At 41.1% G+C, this 27,609-nt stretch overlaps 1 protein-coding gene across 3 annotated transcripts in view; it reads right to left on the reverse strand.

The window, feature by feature from the left end:
- The window catches only part of CSE1L (chromosome segregation 1 like), a 50,906-nt gene that overhangs the window by 5,149 nt on the left and 18,148 nt on the right, over positions 1–27,609 (reverse strand). For 2 of the 3 annotated variants that reach the window (XM_055265518.2, XM_063633380.1), the window contains 18 exons: positions 25,722–25,823; positions 25,505–25,650; positions 24,761–24,851; positions 23,244–23,351; positions 21,768–21,860; positions 19,626–19,793; positions 19,390–19,519; positions 17,274–17,339; positions 16,599–16,801; positions 15,070–15,154; positions 13,523–13,584; positions 7,621–7,757; positions 6,393–6,496; positions 3,338–3,435; positions 2,038–2,188; positions 1,689–1,897; positions 588–685; positions 404–489 (listed from right to left, as the gene is read on the reverse strand). In XM_055265518.2, coding sequence (XP_055121493.1) covers positions 404–489; positions 588–685; positions 1,689–1,897; positions 2,038–2,188; positions 3,338–3,435; positions 6,393–6,496; positions 7,621–7,757; positions 13,523–13,584; positions 15,070–15,154; positions 16,599–16,801; positions 17,274–17,339; positions 19,390–19,519; positions 19,626–19,793; positions 21,768–21,860; positions 23,244–23,351; positions 24,761–24,851; positions 25,505–25,650; positions 25,722–25,823 — 2,137 coding nt within the window. The remainder of the gene's footprint in view (positions 1–403; positions 490–587; positions 686–1,688; positions 1,898–2,037; positions 2,189–3,337; positions 3,436–6,392; positions 6,497–7,620; positions 7,758–13,522; positions 13,585–15,069; positions 15,155–16,598; positions 16,802–17,273; positions 17,340–19,389; positions 19,520–19,625; positions 19,794–21,767; positions 21,861–23,243; positions 23,352–24,760; positions 24,852–25,504; positions 25,651–25,721; positions 25,824–27,609) is intronic. The other variant, XM_055265519.2, reaches the window with a different exon arrangement.

Consider the following 27,609-nt stretch of genomic DNA (forward strand, 5'->3'; position numbering starts at 1 on the left):
TGAGACAGGGTCTCACTCTATCACCTAGGATGGAGTGCAGTGGGTGTGATCTTGGCTCACTGCAGCCTCAACCTCTGGGACTTAGGTGATGCTCCCACCTCAGCCTCCCAAGCAGCTGGGACTACAGGCACATGCCACCATGCCTGGCTAATTTTTTTGTACTTTTCATAGGGACAGGGTTTCACCATGTTGCCCAGGCTGGTCTTGAACTCCTGAGCTCAAGCGATCCGCCTCCCTTGGCCACCCAAAGTGCTGCGATTACAGGCGTGAACCGCCACACGTGGCCAAGTATTTTTGCATAAAGTTTAAAATGGATAAAAAATGTATCTGCAACCATAAAGTCTAAGGGTTTTAGCTACCTTCTTTCATTACTTCTGCAGAACATCTAGATTATTTTACTTACTCTTGATAAACTTGGTTGTTTTGGAATTCTGAAGTCTCTGGAATAGCAGAATGAAGATTTGTTTCCTATATTGGTCAACTGATTCACTAAAGAATTTAAAAAAAATCAACGATATAAATTTAGCACTTTTCTGAGCACCTGACAAAATTTCTAAATAAATGCAGAAAGTTCTAGTCATACTCACGGAGGCATGTGCTCTATTATACTGTTTAGAAGATAAAAACCTTGGTGGTCATTTGCTTTGGATGCAATCAGCTTCTGAAAGACACCTAGTAACCCAGGCTGTTAAGAAATGAGAGCCAACAGAAAATAGTAAACAAACAGGAATAATTATTCGAAAAGTTAAACATAATATATGTCTTAAAACAGAGTTCATACTGTAATAATCTATCCTTTTCTCTTTAATTATTTCTGAAACATATGGGGAAAAATTCCTCCCACATAGCCATTAATTTTTTTTTTTTTTTTTTTTTTCAGACGGAGTTTCACTCTTGTTGCCCAGGCTGGAGTGCAATGGGGCGATCTTGGCTCATTGCAACCTCTGCTTCCCAGGTTCAAGCGATTCTCCTGCCTCAGGCTTCTGAGTAGCTGTGATTACAGATATGTGCCGCCACACCCACCTGATTTTTATTTTTAGTAGAGATGGGGTTTCGCCATGTTGGCCAGGCTGGTCTTGAACTCCTGACCTCAGGTGATCCGCCCACCTCGGCCTCCCAAAGTGCTGAGATTACAGGTGTGAGCCACCACGCCCGACCAAAGTTAAGTTCTTAAAATCAACATGTTTGGCTCTGTTTTTAAAATTTTCAATCATGGATATAAAAAAAGGATATAGAATTCTAATAAAACATACCATAACATTTTCTACTAATTATTTCCCTTATTATTATTATTATTATTTTTTTTTTAAGAGACAGGGTCTAGCTCTGTTGCCCAGGATGGAGTGCAATGGTGAGATCATGGCTCACTGCAGCCTTAAACTCCTGGGCTCAAGCGACCCTCTCACCTTAGCCTCCCAAGTAGATGGGACCATAGGCATGCTCCACTGTGTCCAGCTAATTAAAAAGCTTTTTTTTCCTTTGTAGAGATAGATCTCACCATGTTGCCCAGGCTGGTCTTAAACTCCTGGGCTCAAGGGATCCTCCCACTAGAGGCTCCCAAAGTGGTGGGCTTGAGCCACTGCCCCCAGCCTTAAATTTATTTTAAATAAAAAAATTTCAAACATCTGCCATCCCCAGTTTCTCCAAGCTACTTTATAAAATTACAGTTATATCAAAACGTGACTCACAATTTTGTCAGCTGCAGCACTTGCTATTGTGTTTGAACCACGTTCTAAGAATGCTTGGAGAAGCCTCACTAGCGCAGGAATATTTCCTGTTCTTTCCCAAAGCACTGGCTGAAGGAGATGAGGAAATAAGGCCATATAGGAAGACGGGATGTCATTTTTGTGTGTTTCCAGAAGCAAAGACATCACTTGAAAGACATATGGAATAAATTCTGTTGATAAAAGTAAAAACAGAGCTGTGAGCTTCAGAGGGAATGACTGACACAAAAGGCCCACATCGCTTAGGTAGGCTGCATTTTATAGCCATGTTAATTTTATTCCATTACAAAGAAAATAATTTCCGTTAACTTACCTTGCACATCATTTTGTAAGATTTCAGTAAACACCAAAAACAAAGCCTCTTCAAAATTTACAACAGCAGCAGGGTTAGCTTTGCAGGTTATTCTTATGGATAAACATATTGCTTCAAACATGTAGTGATTAAAGTGAGGTTTGCTTGGGTTCTGAAATTAAAAAAAAAAAGCTAATTATACTAATAATCCACACCTAACCTTTATAAAACACATTTAAAATAGAGGCCATCTTATTTTAAAAAAAAAAAAAAAAAAAAAAAACACCAATTACACCAATCTAGTGCTTGTTCATTTGAATTTTTTTTTTAATGGCCCAAAGTCCACCATGAAAAAAATACTTCAGAGTTACAGAGTTGCTTATACAAACCTCAGCTCCCAGAGCTGTAAGTAACTTGTCTTAAACCCACGTGCCCTTGCAGAGAAGAAATACTAAGTCCTAGTAATGCCACTAGCCTTAACTTCTGTGGGCCTCAATGTCTATGTCTACTGAGTGATGATCCCCCAAATGAGTAGTTTTTTATGTTCTTTTTAAGCAACAAAACCCCATTTTTCTTTAAACAAGTTCTTGGAAGGCTATTAGCATACAAATCTGACTCAATCAGAACATGAGATTGTACACATATGGGAGGCGGAGACTTGGGTTCCCTCCCCTCTCCATCCCTCAAGGCCCTAAGTGGTCCAAAGACCCTTAGCCCTAACTCGGTTGAACAATAATCACTCTGTTCTCCAAAATCCCTCCAACACTTCCTATGAATTGATCTAATTCTCATAAGATCAAGAATAGCATCTAAAAAGGAATTCTGTCAGCCTTAAATGGATTTTTTATTTTCTAAAACTTAGTGTTAATAAACATGAATCTAAGTATCTGTAAAATTTTGATCAAAGAGTAAACTTTCCTTTTGAGAAATAAGAGTAAGGAAGAAAAGACAACACAAAGGATTTTAATCATCACTTCATAGAAGTCCAGACAGCCTCTTTTATATCCATTTAGTGCAAAGCCTACTTAACTCCATTTAAGGTAATTTTGGATCATCTGCACTTTCTTTTTCTACAATAAACATGTTACTTTTGTTATGAGAATGAAAATGTATTCAAGCTTCTAGCATACACTTAAAGGTGACTGCTATTATGTCTCCAATCTAACAGCATGCCCACACTTTCAGAAAAGTCCATTAGCAGCTGGTCAGTAAGAATTCACAGACCTTCTCTAAAGCTTCACGTAATGCCAAAGAGTTCTGAGGCCCAAACAGTTTGGAGCAAATAAAAAAGGAACCCCACTTTCAAAATTGGCTCTATTACCTTACTAACAGCTAATAGCTTCTGTGTAAGCTGAGTGATGAGAGTAGGGATGTAGGGGATTATGGCTTCTTGTAGGAGAGAAAAACTTCTCATGATAGCTGTAAAATATAAAAACAGCGAAAACAAATAGAGTTTAGTTAAACTTCAGAATAAGAGAGCAACTGGGGGGAAAAAAGCACACTAATTCATCAACTAAATTTTAAGATGCTTAGACAACCCCAAGATAGCTCTCTACATTTAAAAATAATCTAAATTTCCCTTCCTTTTAAAATTAGGACAGGGGTTGGCAACAAAATTTAGCTGGGAAATACTAAGTATTTCTAGAAGGCTCAAGGTTTAAAAAATAATTAACTAACGAGGTTGACTAAGAGGAAGAAACAGTGAGCTGACATGAATGGAGCAGGTGAGTCTGAGAGAGAACTGTTTGGGGTCTCTTTCTCTTAGAAATCAGTAGCAGAGGCCATGCTTGGTGGCTCACACCTGTAACCCCAGCACTTTGGGAGGCCGAGGCTGGCGGATCACTTGAGGCCAGAGTTTGAGACCAACCTGGCTAACATGGCGAAACCCATCTCCATTAAAAATAGCAAAATTAGGCCGGGTGCGGTGGCTCATGCTTGTAATCCCAGCACTTTGGGAGGCCGAGGCGGGTGGATCACGAGGTCAGGAGATCGAGACCACGGTGAAACCCCGTCTCTACTAAAAAATACAAAAAATTAGCCGGGCGTGGTGGCGGGTGCCTGTAGTCCCAGCTACTCGGAGAGGCCGAGGCAGGAGAATGGCATGAACCCGGGAGGCGGAGCTTGCAGTGAGCCGAGATTGCGCCACTGTACTCCAGCCTGGGTGACAGAGCGAGACTCCGTCTCAAAAAAAAAAAAAAAAAAAAAAAAAAAAAAAAAAAAAAAAAAAAAAAAAAAAGCAAAATTAGCCAGGTATGTGGTGCACGTCTGTAGTCCCAGCTACTTGGGAGGCTGAGGCATGAGAATCGCTTGAACCTGGCAAGTGGAGGTTGCAGTGAGGCAAGATCATGCCACTGCACTCCAGCCTGGGAGACAGAGCAAGACTCTCTCTCTCTCTCTCTCAAACAAAAAAAAAAAGAAAAAAGAAAAAAAAAGGAAAAAAAAGAAATCAGCATTAGAAAATGTTTAGCCCTAGCCTAAAGGAAACACGATCACAAACTACAGGAAACTGAAAGAGAAAACTGCCTATCCACCTCCCTCAAAAAAAAGAGAGATTAGGAGCCTAAAAAAATTCTAAAAATACATGTAAAGCCACAGAGAGTCCAAATTGCAAAAATACTGCTCAAAAGACCATAAATGGGTTAAAAATAGGAAGCATGGGAGAAAAATAAATTTGTCAGCTAAAAATGTATGAAAGCTCTCTTTCCACAAATAACATTTCCAAAATAAATGTTTACTAAGCAGAGCCCCAAATACATGCCAAGCACAAAGGACAGAAAGCTATCTGCTCTTGCCTCCTGAACTTTGCACATGTTTCCTCCTCTACCATAGCCAAAGACTCATCCACCCTTCAACAGATTGCTACCTATCCCTTACACCTAACATTTGGTTAGGTCATATCTCAGCTCAGACATCACTTCCTAGAGAAAATCCTCCCCTGACCTGGGTTAAAAGGGGTAGAGGATAAATTGGTGCTCCTCCACTAGGCTGGCGCAGAATTATTTCATTCACTCATACAACCGTACAGAGAAGGTATTACATACTGTGTATTTTTACATACCCTAAAAACACAGTAATGAAGATTACAGACTAGTTAGCTGCTCTCATAGAAATGCACATTAAGGCCAGGCGCAGTGGCTCACACCTGTAATCCCAGCACTTTGGGAGGCCGAGGCGGATGGATCACCTGAGGTAGGGAGTTCAAGACCAGCCTGACCAACATGCAGAAACCCTGTCTCTACTAAAAATACAAAATTAGCTGGGCGTGGTAGCACACGCCTGTAATCCCAGCTACTCGGGAGGCTGAGGCAGGCGAATCGCTTGAACCCAGGAGAGTGAGGCTGCAGTGAGCTGAGATTGCACCATTGCACTCCAGCCTGGGCAACAAGAGTGAAACTCCATCTCCACAAAAAAAAAAAAAAAAAAAAAAAAAAGACATTAAACAACAGTTAATTACACAATTATACATCATTGTTGGGGGAAGGATTGTGTTGGAAACATACACCCAGATACACACATCCACTCTAGGATTTCTGATCCAGACTAGAAGGATCAGGGAGTTTCTCTGAAATGTGCTTCCTACGACCCAATGCGCTAGGCTTTTGGGATGCGACAGTGAAAAACACTGAGACTGTCTCTAAATTCAGAGCTGGCATCAGGACACCCAACTAATGTAGTGCCTGGTGGATGGATACATCAGCCTGTGTCGTTGGCAGTATGTAAGAAGACACGATTTGTGTAGTCTACCACAGGCACCCACATTTCACCCCTACCTAGGTGAGCATGCAGTTAATAAATGTTGCATCATCTCTTCTTTGCCTTAAAGAAACTCAATCTAGGGAAGGAAAAAAAGGCTTTGCTACATTTTCTGTAACGAGAGGTTCCATATCAAATTAAGATTACTGTTGGCCAGGTGCAGTGGCCTCTAATCCCAGCACTTTGGGAGGCTCAGGCAGGCAGATATTGGAGGTCAGGAGTTTGAGACCAGCCTGGCCAACATGGCAAAACCCTGTCTCTACTAAAAATACAAAAATTAACCAGGCATGGTGGAGTGTGCCTGTAATCCCCAGTTACTCGGGAGGCTGAGGCAGGAGAATCGCTTGAACCCGGGAGGGAGAGGTGGCAGTGAGCTGAGATCAAGCCACTGCACTTCAGCCTGGGCAACAGAGCAAGGCTCCATCTCAAAAAAAAAAAAAAAAAAAAAGATTACTGTTAATAGTAAACAAGATGTTTTTCATTTTGAAATATCTAAACTAACTTACTACTTGGTAAACATTATCTGGTTCATAGACTGTATAACCTGAAGTATAACTCAGAGTGCTCACCCTCACAATCTGAGATTGGATACCTGTAGTCTACACACCAAGGAAACAGCCTACCTTTCATAATATATTCATTTTCTGAAGAGCCAGGAAGTGTGAGAGCTTTGAAAAGGTTTGTTAGCAGAATCTCAACAAACGGCGCGATTTCTGCAGCTGTAAAGCTATAGATGAAAAAACAGCTTTCAGTCACTACCAACTCTTGAGCTTGTCACTGTGGATTACCCTTGGCAACCACTATGTCACCCTTCTCAGCATAAAACTGAGTCATCTCCCACCACTGACAATTGATAGACAGTTTAGGAAAATAATTTTTTTTACATGTGCTCATGTTAGGCTCCTAAGAAGGCACATCGAGAACCAAACACAACTGAACCAAAAAACCAGCTAAACCCAACAACATCTAAAGTTGAAACAGTTGTCCCTGGTTTGTATCTATTACCACTGAGAACAGAACTCAGAATCTCAGGGGCCTCTGTCATTTATTTTGTTTTTGGAGGTGGAGCAAGATTCAGAACCTTTTTCTGCATAAATTCTGGGCCTGAATATACGTACTGGCTTGACTCACCTCAAAGGATGTCCTTTCTACCCTTAACTGGCCACTGAGAGTATCTGTACTTCAAGTTCTTGATGAAGGAAAGAACCTAGAACCGTTTTCCGTCTCTTACCCAAAGCTCAGTTTCAAGAAATAATACTGTTGAATAGTGGCCTGAAAGACATGCAGACCATCCATTCCTCTACATTTCATCCTTGGTTCAGGCCAGAAGAGCTATTTTCTTGGCCCCTAGTGAATTACTTTCATTCGGTTAGGTCATATCTCAGAAGTAAGTGACATTACGCAAATAGCCACATGAAAATAACTGTTACATGATGTTGCTGAGAACACTACTACTACTATTGTACAGTATTCTCTGCTTTAACTTTTATCTCATAGACCCTGTGAAAATTTTAACTCCCCAAGTTTCCCTCTTTGCCTTGGCTGCTAAGAGACTCCAAATAAAATTTGGAGTTTCTTGAACTACTATATAGGATCCTTTGACACACACTTCTGTTTATTAACTTTATCCCAGTTATTTTCCTTGGCTCCAGTTTATTTAATTGTATTGTCATAATGCAGCTATTTTAGTAAGCAGCCTCAAATCCTTTTAGAATGAGACAGAGTATAAAGGAATAAAAAGCAGACATTTGTTTTCCTACTAGTGAAATTATGAAAACATTCAGACGTATCTTTGACCAGCACAGTACAGCCCCTACCCCAGGCTAAAAAACTTTAGAATGAAATACTCACAGAGTGGCATTGTTAGGCCCTCGCATAGTAAAGAGCCGTTCAAGAGCATGAGCTGCGTAAGTATGAACAACAATACTTTCAGCTTGAAGATGATTAATCAAGAGAGGAATCGAGACTAAAAGATGTTCTTTTGGCACCTAAAAAACACAATAATACACATGCTCTAAATGCAATGATTCCATATTTGAGCAAAAGACAATTGGAAGAGAAGGGCTTGTTGATTTAAATAACAATTTGCTATTTTTAAGCTCTGTTATAATAGGAGATGATGCTGCCCAGAAATCAAAACTTTTACTTGCACATAATGGTGCAATTTCCACTTTCTAAATTCTCCTTTTCAGAGCACAAAACTATGAAGATAACATCTATGAGGATAAATCAACATACCATAAAATAATAATATCACAGAGAAGCAGACTAAGATTTCACCAAACTTAAGAATCATCACTAGCAGATATTTCTTGAAAAAGTTATTTAACCTTTTTGTGTCTCATTTTTTGTTCTCTTCCCACCCCCAAAAAGCAACAAATACAAGAACAATCTTCATTAAAAACCTCTAAATTTGAAACATTCATTAGTCTAAACTAGAAAAGCCTGCTGGGTGTGGTGGTTCATTCCTGTCTATAATCCCAGTACTCTCGGAAGCCAAGGTAGAACAATTGCTTAAGCCCAGGAGCTCAAGACCAGCCTGGGCAACATAGAGAGACCCCATCTCTATTAAAAAAAAATTAAATAAAAAATTAGCTGGGCATGGTAGTGAATTCCTGTAGTCCCAGCAACTTGAGAGGCTGAGGTAGCTGGATCGCTTTAGGCACTAAATGAATAACTCAAAAATGATGTTAGGCCGGGCACAGTGGCTCACGCCTGTAATCCCAGCACTTTGGGAGGCCCAGGCGGATGGATCACGAGGTCATGAGATCGAGACCATCCTGGCTAACATGGTGAAACCCCGTCTCTACTAAAAATACAAAAAATTAGCCAGACGTGGTGGCATGCGCCTGTAGTCCCAGCTACTCAGGAAGCTGGGGCAGAAGAATCACTTCAACCCAGGAGGCGGAGGTTGCAGTGAGCCGAGACTGCACCACCGCACGCCAGCGTGGGCAACAGAGCAAGACTCCATCTCAGAAAAAAAAAAAAAAAGATGTTAGTCTCAAAAAAAAAAAAAAAAAAATGTTAAGGACAAACAGTCATGATGTAGCTGGGTATGGTGGAGCATGCCCGTAATCCCATCAACTAGGGAGACTAAGACAGGAGGAGCGCTTGAGTCCAGAACTTCCTGGCTGAAGTAAGCTATGATTGCACCCCTGCACTCCAGCCTGGGCAACAGAGCAAGACCCCATTCTCAAAATAAAACAGAAAAGGCCGGGCGCGGTGGCTCACGCCTGTAATCCCAGCACTTTGGGAGGCCAAGGCGGGTGGATCACAATGTCAGGAGATCGAGACCATCCTGGCTAACACAGTGAAACCCCGTCTCTACTAAAAATACAAAAAAAATTAGCCAGGCATAGTGGCGGTCGCCTGTAGTCCCAGCTACTCGCGAGGCTGAGGCAGGAGAATGGCATGAACCCAGGAGGCAAAGCTTGCATTGAGCCAAGATCGTGCCACTGCATGACTTGATCGTGTCACTGCACTGAGGACAGAGCGAAGACTCCGTCTCAAAACAAAGAAACAAATAAAAAATAGAAAAATGAAACCCATAGTATGATGTCATTTATACAAACAAAAATTTAAAACCTAAGCCAGGAGTGGTGAATCACGACTGTAATCCCAACATTTTGGGAGGCCAAGGCGGGTGGATCACCTGAGGTGAGGAGTTTGAGACCAGCCAGGCCAAGATGGCGAAACTCTGTCTCTACCAAAAAATTGCTGGGCGTGGTGGTGGGCACCTGCAGTCCCAGCTACTTGGGAAGCTGTGGCAGGAGAATGGCTTGAACCTGGGCAACAGAGCAAGACTCCATCTAAAAAAAAAAATTAAAACCTACAGCATACTAAATTTCTGCAGAAACATAAACACGTAGTGAAAGTATAAAAAAAGCATGGCTTGAACATGGGCAACAGAGCAAGACTCCATCTAAAAAAAAAAAGAATTAAAACCTACATGATACTAAATGATTTTTGCAGAAACATAGTAGTGAAAGCGTAAGAAAAGCACTTCCATGGGTGTAAAATACACTGAATTCATTACAGTAATTACCTATAGAGAGAAATGGACTGACTGGGCAGGGAGCACCTGGAGTACCTCCACTGTATATGTATCTATAAATAAATATGGCCTGGAGTTTTAAGATTTGTGAGGATTATTTCAGTAATCATCATACTGTTTTATTCCTGCTTGTGTGTTTAAAATATTTTGCAAGATGGCACCATTGTTACTGGGCAAAGACATCAAAGGAATAAGATGAGTGTACATTTTGATTTTTTTCTCAGTACAATTAAAGTGACCTAGGCGTTAAGAATCAGAAGAAAAACTACATGTTCTCTAAAAATTAAGACCAATAATCAGATAGAAAAATGGGCAAAAGAATATGAATTCACAGTTCACAGAAAAGAAATGAAAATGGACCCTTCAAATGGAAAGATGCTTAACTGAACTCAAAATAAAACAAATGTAAATTAAAACTGCAATGAGATACCATTTAAGATTGGCAAAATTCCAACATTCTCTAACTGGGGAAGCAGGTATTCTCTTTTTTTTTTTTTTTTGAGACGGAGTCTTTCTCTGTCCCCCAGGCTGGAGTGCGGTGGCGCGATCTCAGCTCACCGCAACCTCCACCTCCTGGGTTCACGCCATTCTCCTGCCTCAGCCTCCCAAGTAGCTGGGACCACAGGCGCCTGCCAACACGCCCGGCTAATTTTTTTGTATTTTTAGTAGAGACGGGGTTTCACCGTGTTAGCCAGGATGGTCTCGATCTCCTAACCTCGTGATCCACCCGCCTCGGCCTCCCAAAGTGCTGGGATTACAGGCTTGAGCCACCGCGCCCAGCCGAAGCAGGTATTCTCTATAGTTTTTCTCAATTGATTTTTTAAAAGTAATGCAATATGGCTGGGTGTGGTGGCACGTGCCTGGGTTCCAGCTACTCAGGAGGCTGAGAGTGGGAGGACTGCTTGAGCCCAGGAGTTCAAGGCTGCAGTGAGCTGTGGTCAAGTCACTGCACTCCAGCCTGGGCGACAGAATGAGACCCTGTTTCAAAAAATATAGAAATGGGCCAGGTGTGGTAGCTCACGCCTATAATCTCAGCACTTTCAGTGGCCGAGGCAGGGGTGGATCACCTGAGGTCAGGAGTTTGAGACCAGCCTGGCCAACATGGTGAAACCCTGTCTCTTCTAACAATACAAAAATTAGCTGGGCATGGTGGCAGGCACCTGTAATCCCAGCTACTCAGAAGGCTGAGGCAGGAGAATCACTTGAACCTGGGAGGCGGAGGCTGCAGTGAGCCGAGATCGCACCACTGTACTCCAGCCTGGGCAACAGAGCGAGACTACCTCTCAAAAAAAGAGAGAGAAAGAAACAATAAACTAAGTAAAAAATATAAAAAATTAACCAAGTGGTGTGGCACACACCTATAGTCTTGGCTACTCAGGGAGGCTTAGGCAAAAGGGTCGCTTGAGCCTACAAGTTCAAGGCTGCAGTGAGCTATGATCATAGTAGTTCACTCTAGACTGGGCGACAGTGAGACCTTGTCTCAAAAATAAATGAATAAGGCCGGGCGCAGTGGCTCACGCCTGTAATCCTAGCACTTTGGGAGGCCGAGGCAGGCAGATCGCCTGAGGTTGGGAGTTCGGGACCAGCCTGACCAACATGGAGAAACCCCGTCTCTACTAAAAATACAAAATTAGCCAGGAGTGGTGGTGGATGCCTGTAATCCCAGCTACTCAGGAGGCTGAGGCAAGAGAATCGCTTGAACTTGGGAGACACATGTTGCAGTGAGCTGAGATTGTTCCATTGCCTGGGCAACAAGAGCGAAACTCTTGTCTCCAAAAAAAAAAAAAAGAATAAAACAAAAATAAACAAATAAATAAAATGGCAAAATTTCTATTATGTAAAGTATATCTCAATTTTTAAAATGCTATTTAAAAAATGTTGACAATGTAACGTTCTCCTTCATCTGAATCCACTGATCTGTCTTAACATCATTAAAAATGGATAACCAGGGCCAGGCGTGATGCCTGATGCCTGTAAATCCAGCTACTTGGGACGCTGAGGCAGGAGAATTTGCGTGAACCCGGGAGGCGGAGCTTGCAGTGAGGAAAAAAAAAAAAAAAAAAAAAAAAAGACCAGAACAGATATTGTGTATATCCTGATAAAATGAAACAAAGTATACCTATGATGCTTTCTTGTGTCACCCCCGACCAAGGAATCTAAGTCTAATCAAGCCCCCAGATTTACCAATATAGAAATATGGGGACTAGAGGGACAGCATAAACTTCAGGAGACCCTTGAACAACACAGGTTTGAGTCTTGCTCTGTTGTCTAGGCTGGAGTGCAATGGCACGATCTTGGCTCACTGCAACCTGCGCCTCCTGGGTTCAAGTGATTCTCATGACTCAGCCTCCCGAGTAGATGGGATTACAGGCATGTGCCACCACACCCAGCTAATTTTTGTATTTTTAGTAGAGATGGGGTTTCGTCATGTTGGCCAAGGTGGTCTCGAACTCCTGACCTCAAATGATCTGCCTGCTTCAGCCTCTCAAAGTGTTGGGATTACAGGCACAAGCCACCGTGCCTGGCTGGATTTGTTTTAGACCAAATGCAAATAGAAAACACAGTATTCCTGGGATGCAAAATCTGTATGTGGAAGGCTGGCTTTTCATATATGAGGATTCCACAGGGCCAAATGTGGGACCTAAGTATGCATCAATTTTGGGATATTCAGGCGTCCTGGAACCAATATCCCTTGAATACTGAGGGATGACTGTATACCATTAGGATGCAATCAGCCAAAAGTAAAATGTGAGAAAGTCTCTAAGATAAATGAGTGTTTTCTCCAACAACAAGCATAAGAAAGGGTAGAGGCCAGGTGCAGTGGCTCACAGCTGTAATCCCAGCACTTTGGGAGGCCAAGGCTGGTGGATCACCTGAGGTCAGGAGTTTGAGACCAGCCTGGACAACATGTGGAAACCCCATCTCTACTAAAAATACAAAAAATTAGCCAGGCGTGGTGGCAGATGCCTGTAATCCCAGCTACTAGGGAGGCCGAGGCAGGAGAATCACTTGAACCTGGAAGGCAGAGGTTACAGTGAGCTGAGATCACGCCACTGCATTCCAGCCTGGATGAGAGTGAGATCCGTCTCAAAAAAATAAAAATAAATAAATAAATAAATAAAAGGAAAGGAAGGCAGTTGGGTGCAGTGGCTCACACCTGTAGTCCCAGCACTTTGGGAGGCCGAGGTGGGCAGATCACCTGAGGTCAGGAGTTTGAGACCAGCCTGGCCAACATGGGGAAACTCCGTCTCTGCTGAAAATACAAAAAATTAGCTAGGTGTGGTGGCAGGTGCCTATAATCCTAGCTATTTGGGAAGCTGAGACAGGAGAATCACGTGAACCCAGGAGATAGAGGTTGCAGTGAGCCAAGATGGTGCCACTGCACTCCAGCCTGGGTGACAGAATGAGACTCCATCTCAAACAAAAAGCGGGAGAGAAGGACTTCTCTCTTGTAAATTAAGAGACTTAAGGGACAATCAACTGTAAGCAATGTGTAGACATTATCTAGATCCCAATTCTATTATTGCAAAAAGACATCTGAGGAAAATTAAGCATGGTCTAAAATTCTAAGTTATAAAGAAATCACTGTTAATTTTGTTAGATGTGGATATAAAATGACTGCACAGCAGACGAGAAGGTGGTACATAATAAAACTCTTAAAGACATTAAGTGGCGTGTAACAAATAAAAAGCTACTTACTTGATTTCTAAAAATCATAATGTATTTGATACCATCAGCTTTAAGGACAGGAAATTCATTCACTATTAAAAAAACAGAAAGCCATCGTTACTTAAGTGGTAAGGATCATTACTTCCAAATTAGTGACATCATCAGAGTTATAAAAAAAGACAAAATGTCAAGTAATTAAAGCACAGTTAATTATATTATGATTTACTATTTAGCCATTAATTTTGGTAGGATTATAAATAATTTTATTTTTCCCCATGCCTGTTTCATGACAAAGGAACACATATTATATAATTGAGTAAAAATGAGCTGGACCATGCATCGGTGAGCATGTCTACCTACATTCCCAGAAGTGAAGCTATTCTGAATTAGAAACATGTCTCCCTAGCTGGAATTTGCTTTACATTATTCTAGTAGGTAGGGAAATAAATTAATGAAAGGAATAGATCACTAAATGTTAATAATTCTTGAAGCTAGATGACAGTCACATGGGAGCTCATTACAATATTCTCTTCACCTTTGGGTGTATATAAATTTCCTACATTAAATTTTTTTTTTAGAAAAGGAATATATCTGGATATAGATCAATATATTCATAAACATCAGAAACTATCCTTAATTTTTTTTTTTTGAGACGGAGTCTTGCTCTGTATCCCAGGCTAGAGTGCAGTGGCACGATCTCAGCTCACTGCAACCCCACCTCCCGCATTCAAGCAATTCTCCTGCCTCAGGCTCCCGAATAGCTGTGATTACAGGCACGCGCCACCACGCCCGGCTAGTTTTTGTATTTTTAGTAGAGACGGGATTTCACCATTTTGGCTGGGCTGGTCTCAATCTCTTGACCTCATGATCCTCCCACCTTAGCCTCCCAAAGTGCTGGGATTACAGGTGTGAGCCACTGCGTGCAGCCAAAAGATATCCTTAATATTTATCAATTTTCTAGTACTTTGAAATGTACTCCAATTTTTAAGAATTCATCCTTCAAATAAAAAAGGAAGCCAATGTATAATTCTTATTTATACACTAGGTAGCAAAGCTGAGTTACAGTTTAGTTGTACTTATTCCTATTTTCCTCCTAATCAAGCAATATTTTCTTTATCAATAATTAATTTCACATGGATAAGATCTGAGGAAATCATTTGAGATTTTATTCAATAAAAGAAATAATAGGCAAGGCATGGAGGCTCACGCCTGCAATCCCAGCACGTTGGGAGGCCGACGCAGGTGGATCACCTGAGGTCAGGAGTTTGAGACCAGCCTGGCCAACATGGGGAAACCCTGTCTCTACTAAAAATACAAAAATTAGCCGGGCATGGTGGTACGTGCCTGTAGTCCCAGCTGCTTGGGAAGCTGAGGCAGGAGAATCGCTTGAACCCAGGAGGTGGGAGTTGCAGTGAGCGGAGACTGCGCCACCACACTCCAGCCTGGCTAACAGAGTAAGACACCACCTCAAAAGAAAAAAAAAAAAAGAACGAAAGGGAACAAGGATAGGAAGCCGTGTTTTGAATTGCAGGTATAGTGTGGTAAGCTGTAAAGAAAGCAAGAATTTCACAACTCACCATTAGCTGATTTTAAATCAGGGAGGATGTGATTCACAAAGAACTCAGTTAGGTTTACAAGTTCATTTGCTTGTGTAATTCCATGCTGAAAAGCAAATTCATAACATGGTAAAATAACAAAATACCTGTATATATCTACCACATTAGAAATTCAGACAATTTTAGAAAACCACGTTAAAATGGAGATGAACACTTCAAAATACAAACTGCTCATGTATAAAATTAGACTGTACTGGCTGTGTACAGGAGCTCACGGCTGTAATCCCAGCACTTTGGGAGGCTGAGGCAAGTAGATCACTTGAAGTCAGGAGTTCAAGACTAGCCTGGCCAACATGGCAAAACCCCGTCTCTACTAAAAACACAAAAAATTAGCCAGGTGTAGTTGCATGCACCTGTAATTCTAGCTACTCGGGAAGCTGAGGCACGAGAATTGCTTGAACCTGGGAGGCAGAGGTTGGAGTAATCTGAGATGTTGCCATTGCATTCCAGCCTGGATGACAGAGCAAGACAACGTCTCGAAAAAAAAAAAAAAAAAGAGATGAACACTTCAAAACACAAACTGCTTAGGCCAGGCACGGTGGCTCACGCTTGTAATCCCAGCACTTTGGGAGGCCGAGGCAGGTGGATCACCTGAGGTCAGGAGTTCAAGCCCAGCCTGACTAACATGGAGAAACCCCGTCTCTACTAAAAATACAAAATTAGCCAGGGTGGTGGTGCATGCCTGTAATCCCAGCTACTCAGGAGGCTGAGGCAGGAGAATCGCTTAAACCCGGGAAATGGAGGTTGCAGTGAGCCAAGATCGTGCCATTGCACTCCAGCCTGGGCAACAAGAGTGAAACTCCGTCTCAAAACAAAACAAAACAACAACAACAAAACACAAACTGCTTATGTATAAAATATAAAATAAGACTATATTGTCTAGGCACGGTGGCTCACACCTGTATCCCAGCACTCCGGGAGGCTGAGGTGTGAGGATCACACAAGGTCAGGAATTTGAGACCAGCCTGGCCCATATGGTGAAACCCTGTCTCTACTAAAAATACAAAAATTAGCCAGGTGTGGTAGTGCACACTTGTAATCCCAGTTACTTGGGAGGCTGAGGCAGGAGAGTCGTTTGAACTCAGGATGTGGAGGTTGCAGTGAGCTGAGATCGCGCCATTGCACTCCAGCCTGGTGACAAAGCGAGACTCTGTCTCAAAAATATAAAAATGTAAAATAAGACTATACTAATAGACAATAAAGAAACTTTCCTAAATTAAAGAATAGCTAAGTTTAAGTTAAGCATATTTTATACAGCAGGTCTCAGCTAAGGTAACAAGTGTGGCATCTATCAATTTTCTGGTCTATAAGAAACTTAAGTGCTCAATACATCAACATAAAGCCATCTTCAGAGATTATATAAATCTTAATCAGAATTAATAGGTTATCTGGCAGAGTAGGCTCTATTATCACAGACGTTATTTCTTTTTGACTTGTGTGCGTGTCACTGATGTCTGTTTTAGAAACAAAACCACATTAAAAATATTTACCTTCTGTGTTTGGGCTTTTGATGCCAAAGATGTCACTAGGTAGATGGCTGCATCTTTGTGTTTCCAGTTGACAGATGGATTTTTTGCGTATTCCTGCAGCATGGAATTAACATAACCAGAGAAGATTCCTGTCACAGGTCCCTCAAAAAACTTGCATAATCCTCGTACCAGATCACAAGCAGCCCTGCGTCTAGTATCAATATCTATGAAATGAAAAGAAAATATATTATGGGGAAAAAAAACCAACCACCAACAAACTGACCCAATTTATAAGAAAACAAATTGCCTGGAATAATTTGGCTATGATTGTAAAACGAAAAAAAAAGAACGAAAAACAAAGGGCCACCCAATAGCTATCAGCAACACAAACAATGAAAAAAACATTCCCCCCCACCCCAAGAAATACAAAATCAAAACGAAACTAAAGAGGTCACAGAATCACAGAATTTTGATTAATACTAACTATGTAAGAATAGACAAATGATTCAACTTTTGATATTTTCATTCAGGTCATATAAGAGCTTTTTAAGACAAGTTGAAGAAGGACAACAGTTCTCAATGAAAGCCTGCTGAAAAAACACTCTTATTCTCAATCCCACTGCTCCCATTTACTAGAAAGAGAACCTTAAAACTGGCTTGCTAAGAGACTAGTAACTAAAAAACCAAGATACACACCAGATCCTTCCAAATCTCTCCTTATGTACTCCTCAGAATTATCTTCAAATGCTTCTTCATCAGCAGCTACAAGGAGAGATATTTCAGATAACACACCAAAAGACACCACTGTACAGCTGAGAATATAGAAGAGTATGTAGAACTGCCTTGTTCTACAGCAAAGAATTCTTTCCCATCAGATGACTACTTCATATACTCTTAATCATTATCTAGAGCAGCAAACGCTACTCTGAAAGGTGAGGTATTAGGTAATTCACACAACTATGAGATAGGCTCACTTGTTCTAATGTGACAGTTTCCCCAGAACTGGATTACACCTGCAACTGTCAAAAATGTTAGGGATCAATATCAGAATGCTAACTTTTAATTTCACCAAATAAGAACATTAAAAGACCAACAACCTAATTTTAATCACTATTATTTCATTAAAGTCATTTCAACAACAAATAAGTAGAGTGGACAATGTCAGATCTGGCCGGCATGGTGGCTCACGCATGTAACCTAGCACTTTGGGAGGCTGAAATGGGAGGATCGCTTGAGCACAGGAGTTTGAGACCAGCCTGGTCAACACAGCGAGATCTCATCTCTATTTTTATCACATAAACTAAAAAAAAAAAAGTCTGTACACACACACACACACACACACAGTTGTGTGATCATGTCTCACTGCAGCCTCCACCTCCTGAGCTCAAGCAAAACTCCCACCTAAGCCGCTTGAGTACCTGGCACCACAGGCCCATGCCACCATACCCAACTGATTTATTTCTTGTAGAGATAAGGTTTCGCCATTTTAGCCAGGCTGGTCTTGAACTCCTGGGCTCAAGTGTTCCACCTCAGCCTCCCAAAGTGCTGGGATTAAAGGTATGGGCCACCACACCCAGCAAGAAGATTTATCGTTTAAACATATTTTTATGAAAACACAACAGGAAATGAAATCTCACACTATATTGTCCTTAATTTCCTTATTTTGTTCCAGATGTAATTTGAGAACCACTGATCTAATAACTATTTTGATATAAAACACAATCTTGGCCGGGCATGGTGGCTCATGCCTGTAATCCCAGCACTTTGGGAGGCTGAGGCAGAAGGACTGTTTGAAGCCAGGAGTTCGAGACCAGCCTGTGCAACATAGGAAGACCCCCATCTTTATAAAAAATAAAAAATTAGCTGAGCATGGTGGTGCACGTCTGTAGTCCCAGCTACTGAGGAGGCCGGGGTGGGAGGATGACTTGAGCCTGGGAAGTTGAGGTTGCAGTAAGCTATAACTGTGCTACTGCACACCAGCATGGGTGACAGAGTGAGACCCTGTCCCCCAAACAAAAAACACAATCCCTCCCACCTTCATTACTTGTTCTTCACAACTGTTAGAATGAGGACATACATGTTATAAATATAGGCTCTTAGCACTATAGTTTAACCTTCAGCACAAACTAAGTGGGCTTCAACCTTGTATTTATAAAGTTATTATTTCTATTCTCAAGTCGATTGTTTAAAAACAGCTATTTCTGGGCGAGGTGGCTCAGAAATGCAATCCCAGCACTTTGGGAGCCTAAAGTGGGTGGACTGCTTGAGCTCAAGAGTTTGAGACTACCCTGAACAACATGGTGAAACCCTGTCTCTACCAAAAATACAAGAAACTAGCCAGGCATGGTGATGTGTGTCTCTGGTCCCAGCTACTCAGAAGGCTGAGGTAGGAGGATCACTTGAGCCTGGGAGGCTAAGGTTGCAGTTGAGCCAAGATTGCACCACTGCACTCCAGCCTGGGTGACAGAGCGAGACCCCCGTCTCGAATAGATATATAAATAAATAAAGCCAGCTAAAAATTCATTGAAACAATAAACGAAACAAAATCAAATTCTTTCTCTAAATAGAAATTCCAGATAGTTTATCTTCTTAGTGTAAAGGAATTTTTGAAGTCTTATTTAATATTTCCATGAGAAAATCCTCACAGGGCACAACAAAACTCATTACAGATACTACATTTTCTGTCTTGGTTTAGAAAATAAGAAATAAATGATATACAAGTTTTATCCAGTAATAAATGAATTAGACTGAATATGTTACAAAAAAACATAGACTTAGTAAATTTATACTAATATACTTTTGCCATAATTACCTCTAAATTCCATGTTAGGCACAATAACCTTTTCACAGATACTCGTCAGCGTGTTCTGGTCCTCAAATAGATTCTTATAATGAGGTCTCTCACAAACTGAAGCCAGAAATTGAATTGCATTACTTACCAACTGGAACAAAACACAAAAATATTTTTAAAAGCAAAACTCAACAGCTTATTTCTTGGGGGAGACAGGGAGAGAATGTCTTTTAATTATGTCTCCACCATCATCTTACCAAATCATATTTAACCTCTTGACCCGTTGTAACTAGTAAATTCCAGATGGCTGTAACAAAACGAGGCAGGTATCGCTGGAATTCTTCATCGTACTTTTGTGCATAGAGTGCGGCATTATCACAAATCTGGGATTTTAAGAGCTCCAATAAGCCGGCTTCCTCTTCATCCTCACATAAAAAGAAAACAAAAACTCCAACATACAACTCTAATGCTAACATAAATAAGAGTAACTGAAATTCCTGAACTAGACTCTTTATCAATTAAATCCAAATCAAATCAGTTACTGTAAACTACAGCTATGCCACCATCAATCTTTTCACCAAGTCTTTCAAATAAGTTGCTGAATTACAAAATATTTCCATATTAGATTCAAACAGTATATTCTGGCTGAGTGTGGTGGCTCACACCGGTAATCCCAACACTCTGGGAGGCTGAGGCTGGAGGATGGCTTGAGGCCAGGAGTAGTTTTTTTTTTTTTTTTTGAGATGGAGTCTCGCTCTGTTGCCCAGGCTGAGTGCAGTGGCGTGATCTCAGCTCACTGCAAGCTCTGCCTCCTGGGTTCACACCATTCTGCTGCCTCAGCCTCCCGAGTAGCTGGGACTACAGGGGCCTGCCATCGCGCCTGGCTAATTTTTGTACTTGTTTTTTTTTTAGTGGAGACGGGGTTTCACCGTGTTAGCCAGGATAGCCAGGATGGCCTCGGCCTCCCAAAGTGCTAGGATTACAGGTGTGGGCCACTGCACCCGGCCAAGCCCAGGAATTTTGAGTCTAGCCTGGGCAACACAGCAAGTCCCCAAAATAAAAAAAATCAGCTGGGCATGGTGGTGCACACCCATAGTCCCAGCTACTTGGGAGGCTGAGGTGGGAGGATCACTTGAGCCCAGGGAGGTCGAAGCTGCAGTAAGCCATGATCATGCCACTGCACTCCAGCCTTGGTGACAGAGTGAGACAGGGGAAGACATCAGAGTGAGAACAAAAACCAAAGCCAAAACCAAAACTCCCTCACACTGATTACTCAAGGCATAAATAGGGATGTAAGACGACACAAGGAGCACACAGTTAACTGGGCAAAAAGGTCCTTGTAAGAATTCTATCCAAAAAATTTCCTTGTGACTTTTGTGTGAAGAAAAGTTTTGTTTTCTGAAGGAGTGTTTTTCTCTCCCATTGGACTGAAATAATTATTTTATGAGAGCTACATCTTTTAAAGTTCCTATTAATACAGTCAAACTGAGACAAAATCTGTTGTACAACGATAGCAACAATTTCTTTCTGTACCCCACTCTTAAAACCTGATTCGAATCACCAATTCTAATTTTTAGTTTATTTGGTATTTCTCTTCGGGAAGAAGGTCACAAATATATTAACAAATGAGTAGCACAGAATAAGTGTTATATGTTTAAAAGTACACAATATAAAACCCGTATCAGAAATCTTTACAAATTACAATCTTTTACCATTTTCTCTCTTTCTCGAGCTGTGGATAATTTTTTCTTCTTTTGAGACGAGGTCTCCCTCTGTCTCCCAGGCTGGAGTGCAGTGGCATGGTCACAGCACATTGCAGCCTTGCCCTCCTGGGCTCAAGGTCAAGGGATCCTCACAACTAAGACTTCTGAGTAGCTGTGACCATTAGCATGAGCCAACACGTCTGGCCAATTTTATTTTATTTTTTTGTAGCGATGGGGGTCTGCTTACATTGCCCAGACTGGTCTTGAACTCCTGGGCTCAAGGGATCCTCCCACCTTGGCTGCCCAAAGTGCTGGGATTACAGGTGTGAACCACCATGCTTAGCCAGATGATTTTTAAAAGGGGGCTACCATTATAGAGTTTTAAGTTTTTTTAGTATCTTCAATGAAAAATAATTTTATTTCATGAAATATCCACAACGTGACTACTTTAAAGACTTACTTTCAATAATGTAATGAAACAGCCTTATCTGTATACTATGGCTTAAGCCAGGCCCATGATAAGAGTAATTCTGTATACTACACACACCAAACATATAACATCAAATAGAATCAAATATTATTACAGTATTGAAATTTTATATTTTAACAATGCAAGAGTAAACAGGTTTCCAGATTGTAGCCAAATAGCTCTTAATGAAAGAAAAAGACCACTCAGACAGCATTTTAAATACTTACATCAGTTTGTAAAAGCTTATTATCCAATGTTAAGAGAGTATGAAAATTATTCATCCAAGTTTCCATATTATCTTCAAAAAATTCAGGGAGATCCTACAGAATAAACGCCGACTTGAAACTTTTGATTAAAATATTAAGAACACTATTTTTATAAGTTCCCTCACCACATGGACAAAACATTTTTTACATAGGGTTCACAGCCTGAGCATTACCTATTCTGACAAGAATTCTCTGCTCCAGCTCCATCTGGCAGCTGCATAAAGCATTCTGACTTCTGCCTCTGTTTGTATGCTATAAATAATGCCACCTCTAGTTCTCGTCCTAATCTAAATCTTCCTTCAAGGTTCAGCTAAGACTATATGAAGACTTTCCTTACAAAGCTCAAGCTCAGTGCATACTAATACATCCCCTTTCTTTTCTGAACTACGTTTATTGTAAGATGACCACCAAGGCAGACAAACTAATTGTCTTATAGTTACTGATTTCTTGTGGCATAGTACTGCCTTCTTAATGAGGGTACAAGTCCCCTGAGGGCAGATTATGCCTCTTTCCTTGGTCTTCCTGCCGGACAAGTTATCAAGAGCTTCATTAAACCTGACTTCTCAGAATTCAAAAGGTGTAAGCAAAAACAGTAGTACTCATTTAAGTAAGAACTTCTCAAACTGCTATCCAGCTGAACACTGATGTGGGACATGTCCTTTTGGGCTGTTCATCTCCTATTCTAGCTAAAACAACCCAATTTCCTTTTGGGGAATGCTTTCCCTACCACTATGAGTTTATTCATGTTGTGAAGATAAGTCCAGGTACCGGCTACAAACAATGAATGGGCTAGGTCCTCCTTGCATCGCAGTATAGCAACAATTTGTACCAATTAACACCCCTTTCTTGGTCCTGAATCTTGAATTAATGATTTAAGAACAGAAAGAATGACTGGAGGCCACTATCTCTGTAGCAACAGGGTAACTAGGCATTCCCTGCTATAGCCCTGTGGCTGTTTCCTCTGAAATACTATTAGTTCTTACCCTTTCAAAGTCTGGTACTTCAAGCCTTTTGTCTCCCTCATATGGCTTCCAATAAAGTCCTTTTGTGTAAGCTGGACAGCAAACCCTAACCAAAACATGATTCCCCAAATGTTAATACCCATATAAATGAACAAAAGAGGAAGGCCTCAGAAATCTAGCTTCTTAATGCCACCAGTAAAACAGTGTACACGGTGACTCTCCAAGAGTGAGTTAGGATGTGGGGTTTTGCTAACCTACTAGATATAAGAGAATACTGCTTTTTTCCATGAAACATCTCATTAGCATCTGTAGGAACTACTGTAAAACAGAACACTATAGATAAATAGGGGGAGTCAGAAAAAACCTTTTCTTTCAGAAAAATCAATGCTGGCAAAAAAGTCTTTATCAAACAGAAAGAAAACTCTATTTAAAATCAAAGAGTAAGAACCAAAAGCAAGAAATCAAATGAACTTACCTGAAAGTTTAAACTATAGAACAATTTTGAGATCAGGATCAGGGAAGAAAACAGAATCCTCAGGGCAGAGGCATCATTTGCATGGGTACTGCAGAGTTCAATAGTGGCCTTGGAAAGGAATTTAGCAACATGGTTTTAGTGCATCGTAAACCCAGCATGCTGATCTTAGTGAAATAGCCTTGCACTAAGCTGAGACTATTCATATTGTATTTATTTATTTATTTTTTTAGAGACGGAGTCTCGCTCTGTCGCCCAGGCTGGAGCGCAGTGGCACAATCTCGGCTCACTGCAAGCTCTGCCTCCTGGGTTCACGCCATTCTCCTGCCTCAGCCTCCCAAGTAGCTGGGACTACAGGTGCCTGCCACCACGCCTGGCTAATTTTTTTTTTTTTTTTTTTGTATTTTTAGTAGACACAGGGTTTTACCATGTTAGCCAGGGTGGTCTCGATCTCCTGACCTCATGATCCACCTGCCTCAGCCTCTCAAAGTGCTGGAATTACAGGCGTGAGCCACCATGCCCAGCCTTGGCTTTTAAATAATATACAGTCACTTAAGAGATTGTGAAAAATAAGTTAAAGTATGTATTTTTGAATTGTTCATAATGGCACTAAAAAGTCCAATGTTAATATTCTGAACTACGTCTTCCCAATCTGTGCATATATAAAAATACATTACACAAAACTATATGCTCTTATTAAACAATTCATCTGCCACTTGGTATTTGGGTTGTTTCCAATTCTTTATTATTCTAAATGCAATTAACAGGTTTTACTGGCCAGGCCCAGTGACACAGGATGTAATCCCAGCATACTCGGAGAACTGCTTGAACCCTGGAAGCGGAGGTTGCAGTGAGCAAATGCGAAACTCCATCTTTAAAAAAAAAAAAAAAAAAAAAAAAAAAAAGCAGCCAGGCATGTAGTGTGCACCTGTAGTCTTAGCTACTTGGATGCTGAGGTGGGAGAATTACCTGAGCTTGGGTAGCTGAGGCTGCAGTGAGCTATAATCATGCCCCACTGCACTCCAGCCTGGGCAATGAGAGTGAGACCCTGTCTTTAAAAAAGAAAAAAGAAAGTATATATATATTTCTTTAAATCTTATAGGATTCTCACAAACGCCAAGAACACATTCAGGAAAGTATCCTGTAAACTGTAAAATAATGTATAAATACATAAATTAATTAAACTCCAAACATAGTCAAATAAAAATATGTATTTCTTCCGTTAGAGACACATACTCAAATACTTGGATGAAATGATATGATGCTTGGGATTTGCTTTTATAATATTCCTAAGAAAGGGAACAGAGAAAATAAAACGTTGCTAACCATTAAATTTGTGTAATAATAGACAGGAGTTCACTATAGCATCTCTATTTCTGTGTAGGTTTGAAATTTTTCAAAAGAAATGCTCTAAACATTATCTATCAAATAAGCTTTCAAAGCATTCTCTTAACATGTATACAAACATTCAAGCAATTTAAAATATTAATTTAAAAATATCACCAAGATGCATTCCATACCTTAAAAAGATTAGTCAAAGGCAAAGCAAAGGCATCCAGAACAAGTTTAATTTCAGTCCATAACTCGTTTGACTTAAATTCATGACGGTATCTAGAAAATTAAGGTAAAACAGATAAATTTACAAGTTTTTTTTATTTACTCACTTTAGGTCTTCAAGGAGAGATGCTGATTGGACATCTGTGAATAGATGGTTTTCCGAAATTCAAAGGGAATTCGGGAATTCTTGTTTTTTTTTTTTTTTTGGAGACGGAGTCTTGCTCTGCCGCCCAGGCTGGAGTGCAGTGGTTCGATCTCGGCTCACTGCAGCCTCCACCTTCCAGGCTCAAGTGATTCTCCTGTCTCAGCCTCCCGAGTAGCTGGGATGACAGGCACATACCACCACGCCTGGCTAGTTTTTTTTTGTATTTTTAGTAGAGACGGGGTTTTACCATGTTGGCCAGGCTGGTCTCGAACTCCTGACCTCAGGTGATCCGCCCACTTTGCCCTCCTAAAGTGCTAGGGTTACAGGTGTGAGCCACTGTGCCCAGCCAGTTTTCTTTTTAAAGGAATCAAGCAGTTTATCAAGACTAAGTATTTCATAGGTAATAGAACAATATGAAATAAACATCCTAGTTGAGAAGAAACAAACACAATAGAGAAACTTCTGCTCTCATTCCAGGATGATCATATTCAAACGTAACTGTTTACACAAGCAAATAAAACTTTAAAAAGTATTTTAAAAACATGAATCTATGCATCAATACCTTTTAAATAATGAATGTGCTGTACGGAGGACTCCATTAATAACATGGAAATCTCCACTCTGAAAGCGATTCACCATTTCTGTCAGCAAGTCAGGCCATTTCTGTGGAAAATCTTCTCTGCCAATAATGCTAATTGCATCACTTAACTAGGAGAGGAAAAGATTAATTAGATCAGAGCTTTACAGAGGAGCCCATCTAAAAAGCAGAGCGACATTACCTGCTTCTGAATTTGCTCTGGGCTGCTAAGCATCAAGTGCACTATGTTGGCTTTAATGGCCACTCGATCGGCTTCACAAATTTTGTTTGGTTCATCTTCAACCTAAAAGCAAAGCAGTAACTGAGGAATTAACACAAAATCCACATTCATGTCCACGTGACTTTAGGTAAAACATAACTGTTTTTTTATTTACTGGTTTTCTAAGAAAACAAATAGAGGAAGGTTTGGTCTTTCTTTAGTTTCCCTCTACATGAATGGGTCACAGATTTCTTCAATAATCTGATGACAGGGTGAATCCTTTTCCCAGAAAAATGTACATTCCCTCCCAAATGCAAATATTTTACACACAAATTAGTGAACTTCCCTTACTCCTTGATGCCAATTAAGAATTTCCATTTTAGGCTGGGCGCAGTGGCTCACGCCTGTAATCCCAGCACTTTCAGAGGCCAGGGCAGGTGGATCACCTGAGGTCAGGAGTTTGAGACCAGCCTGACCAACATGGTGAAACCATGTCTCTACTAAACATACAAAAATTAGCTGGACATGGTGGCAGGCACCTGTAATCCCAGTTACTCGGGAGGCTGAGGCAGGAGAATTGCTTGAACCCGGGAGGCGGAGGTTGCAGGGAGCCGAGATGGTGCCACTGCACTCCAGCCTGGGCAACAAGAGTGACTCTGTCTCCAAAAGAAAAAAAAAATTTCCATTTTAGGCCAGGTGCGATGGCTCACTCAAGGTCAGGAATTTGAGACCAGCCTGGCCAACATGGTGAAACCATTTCTACTAAAAATACAAAATTAGCTGGACGTGGTGGTGGGCACCTGTAACACTAGCTACTCAGGAGGCTGAGGCAGGAGAATCATATGAACCTGAGAGGCAGAGGCTGCAATGAGCCAAGATCACACCACTGCATTCCAGCTTGGGTGACAGAGCAAGACTCCGTCTCAAAAAAAAAAAAAAAAAAAAAAATTTCATTTTATATGTAAACTAATCAGGACACATAATTAAAATCTTTATAGATAATATGCTACTTAATCCACACACATCCTCAAAAGCTTCAATTTAACTCTCACTTTAGAACAAAAATCTTTCCAATTTTTTTTATTCTTTTTTTTTTGAGACTGGGTTTCCATCTGTCACCCAGGCTGGAGTGTAGCACACAACCTTGGCTCACTGCAGCCTTCACCTCCCAGACTCAGACAATCCCTCCCACTGCAGCCTCCCAAGGATCACAGATGCACACCACACACAACCACACCTGGCTAATTTTAAATTTTTTGTAGAGAAGGGGGTCTCACTTTGTTGTCCAGGCTGGTCCAACTCCTGGCCTCAAGCAATCCTCCCATCTGAGCCTCCTAAAGTGCTGGGATTACAGGCGTGAGCCACCATACCCAGTTCTCTATGAAAATTTCTTGACCATTACTAGTTAGAATGCATCCTAGATTATATCACCCAAAGAGATTCTCTAAGTCTCACTAGTTTTACAAACCAAAACAGAGGGAGAGGGCTGGCATGTCTACCAGTAGAGATGGACTTTTAAACATTCTGAGATTTAAAAGACAGTGTCTGGCACTGTTGCCCAAGCTGAAGTGCAGTAGCACGATCTCAGTTCATTGCAACCTCTGCCTCCCAGGCACAAGTGATCCCCCCATCTCAGCCTCCCTAATGGCTGGGACTACAAGTGTGCACCACCATATGCCTGGCTGATTTTTGTATTTTTTGTAAAGATGGGGTCTCACTTTATTGCCCAAGCTGGTCTTGAATTGCTGAGCTCAAGCAATCCACCCACCTCAGCCTCCCAAAGTGCTGAAATTACAGGCATGGCCACCAAGCCCGGCCTCTAAGGTTTCTTTACCACTCATGGTGATACTTGAGAAATCATATAGGCTTA

The sequence above is a fragment of the Symphalangus syndactylus genome, chromosome 24 (assembly GCF_028878055.3).
Source record: "Symphalangus syndactylus isolate Jambi chromosome 24, NHGRI_mSymSyn1-v2.1_pri, whole genome shotgun sequence".
In the NCBI taxonomy this organism is placed as follows: Eukaryota; Metazoa; Chordata; class Mammalia; order Primates; family Hylobatidae; genus Symphalangus; species Symphalangus syndactylus.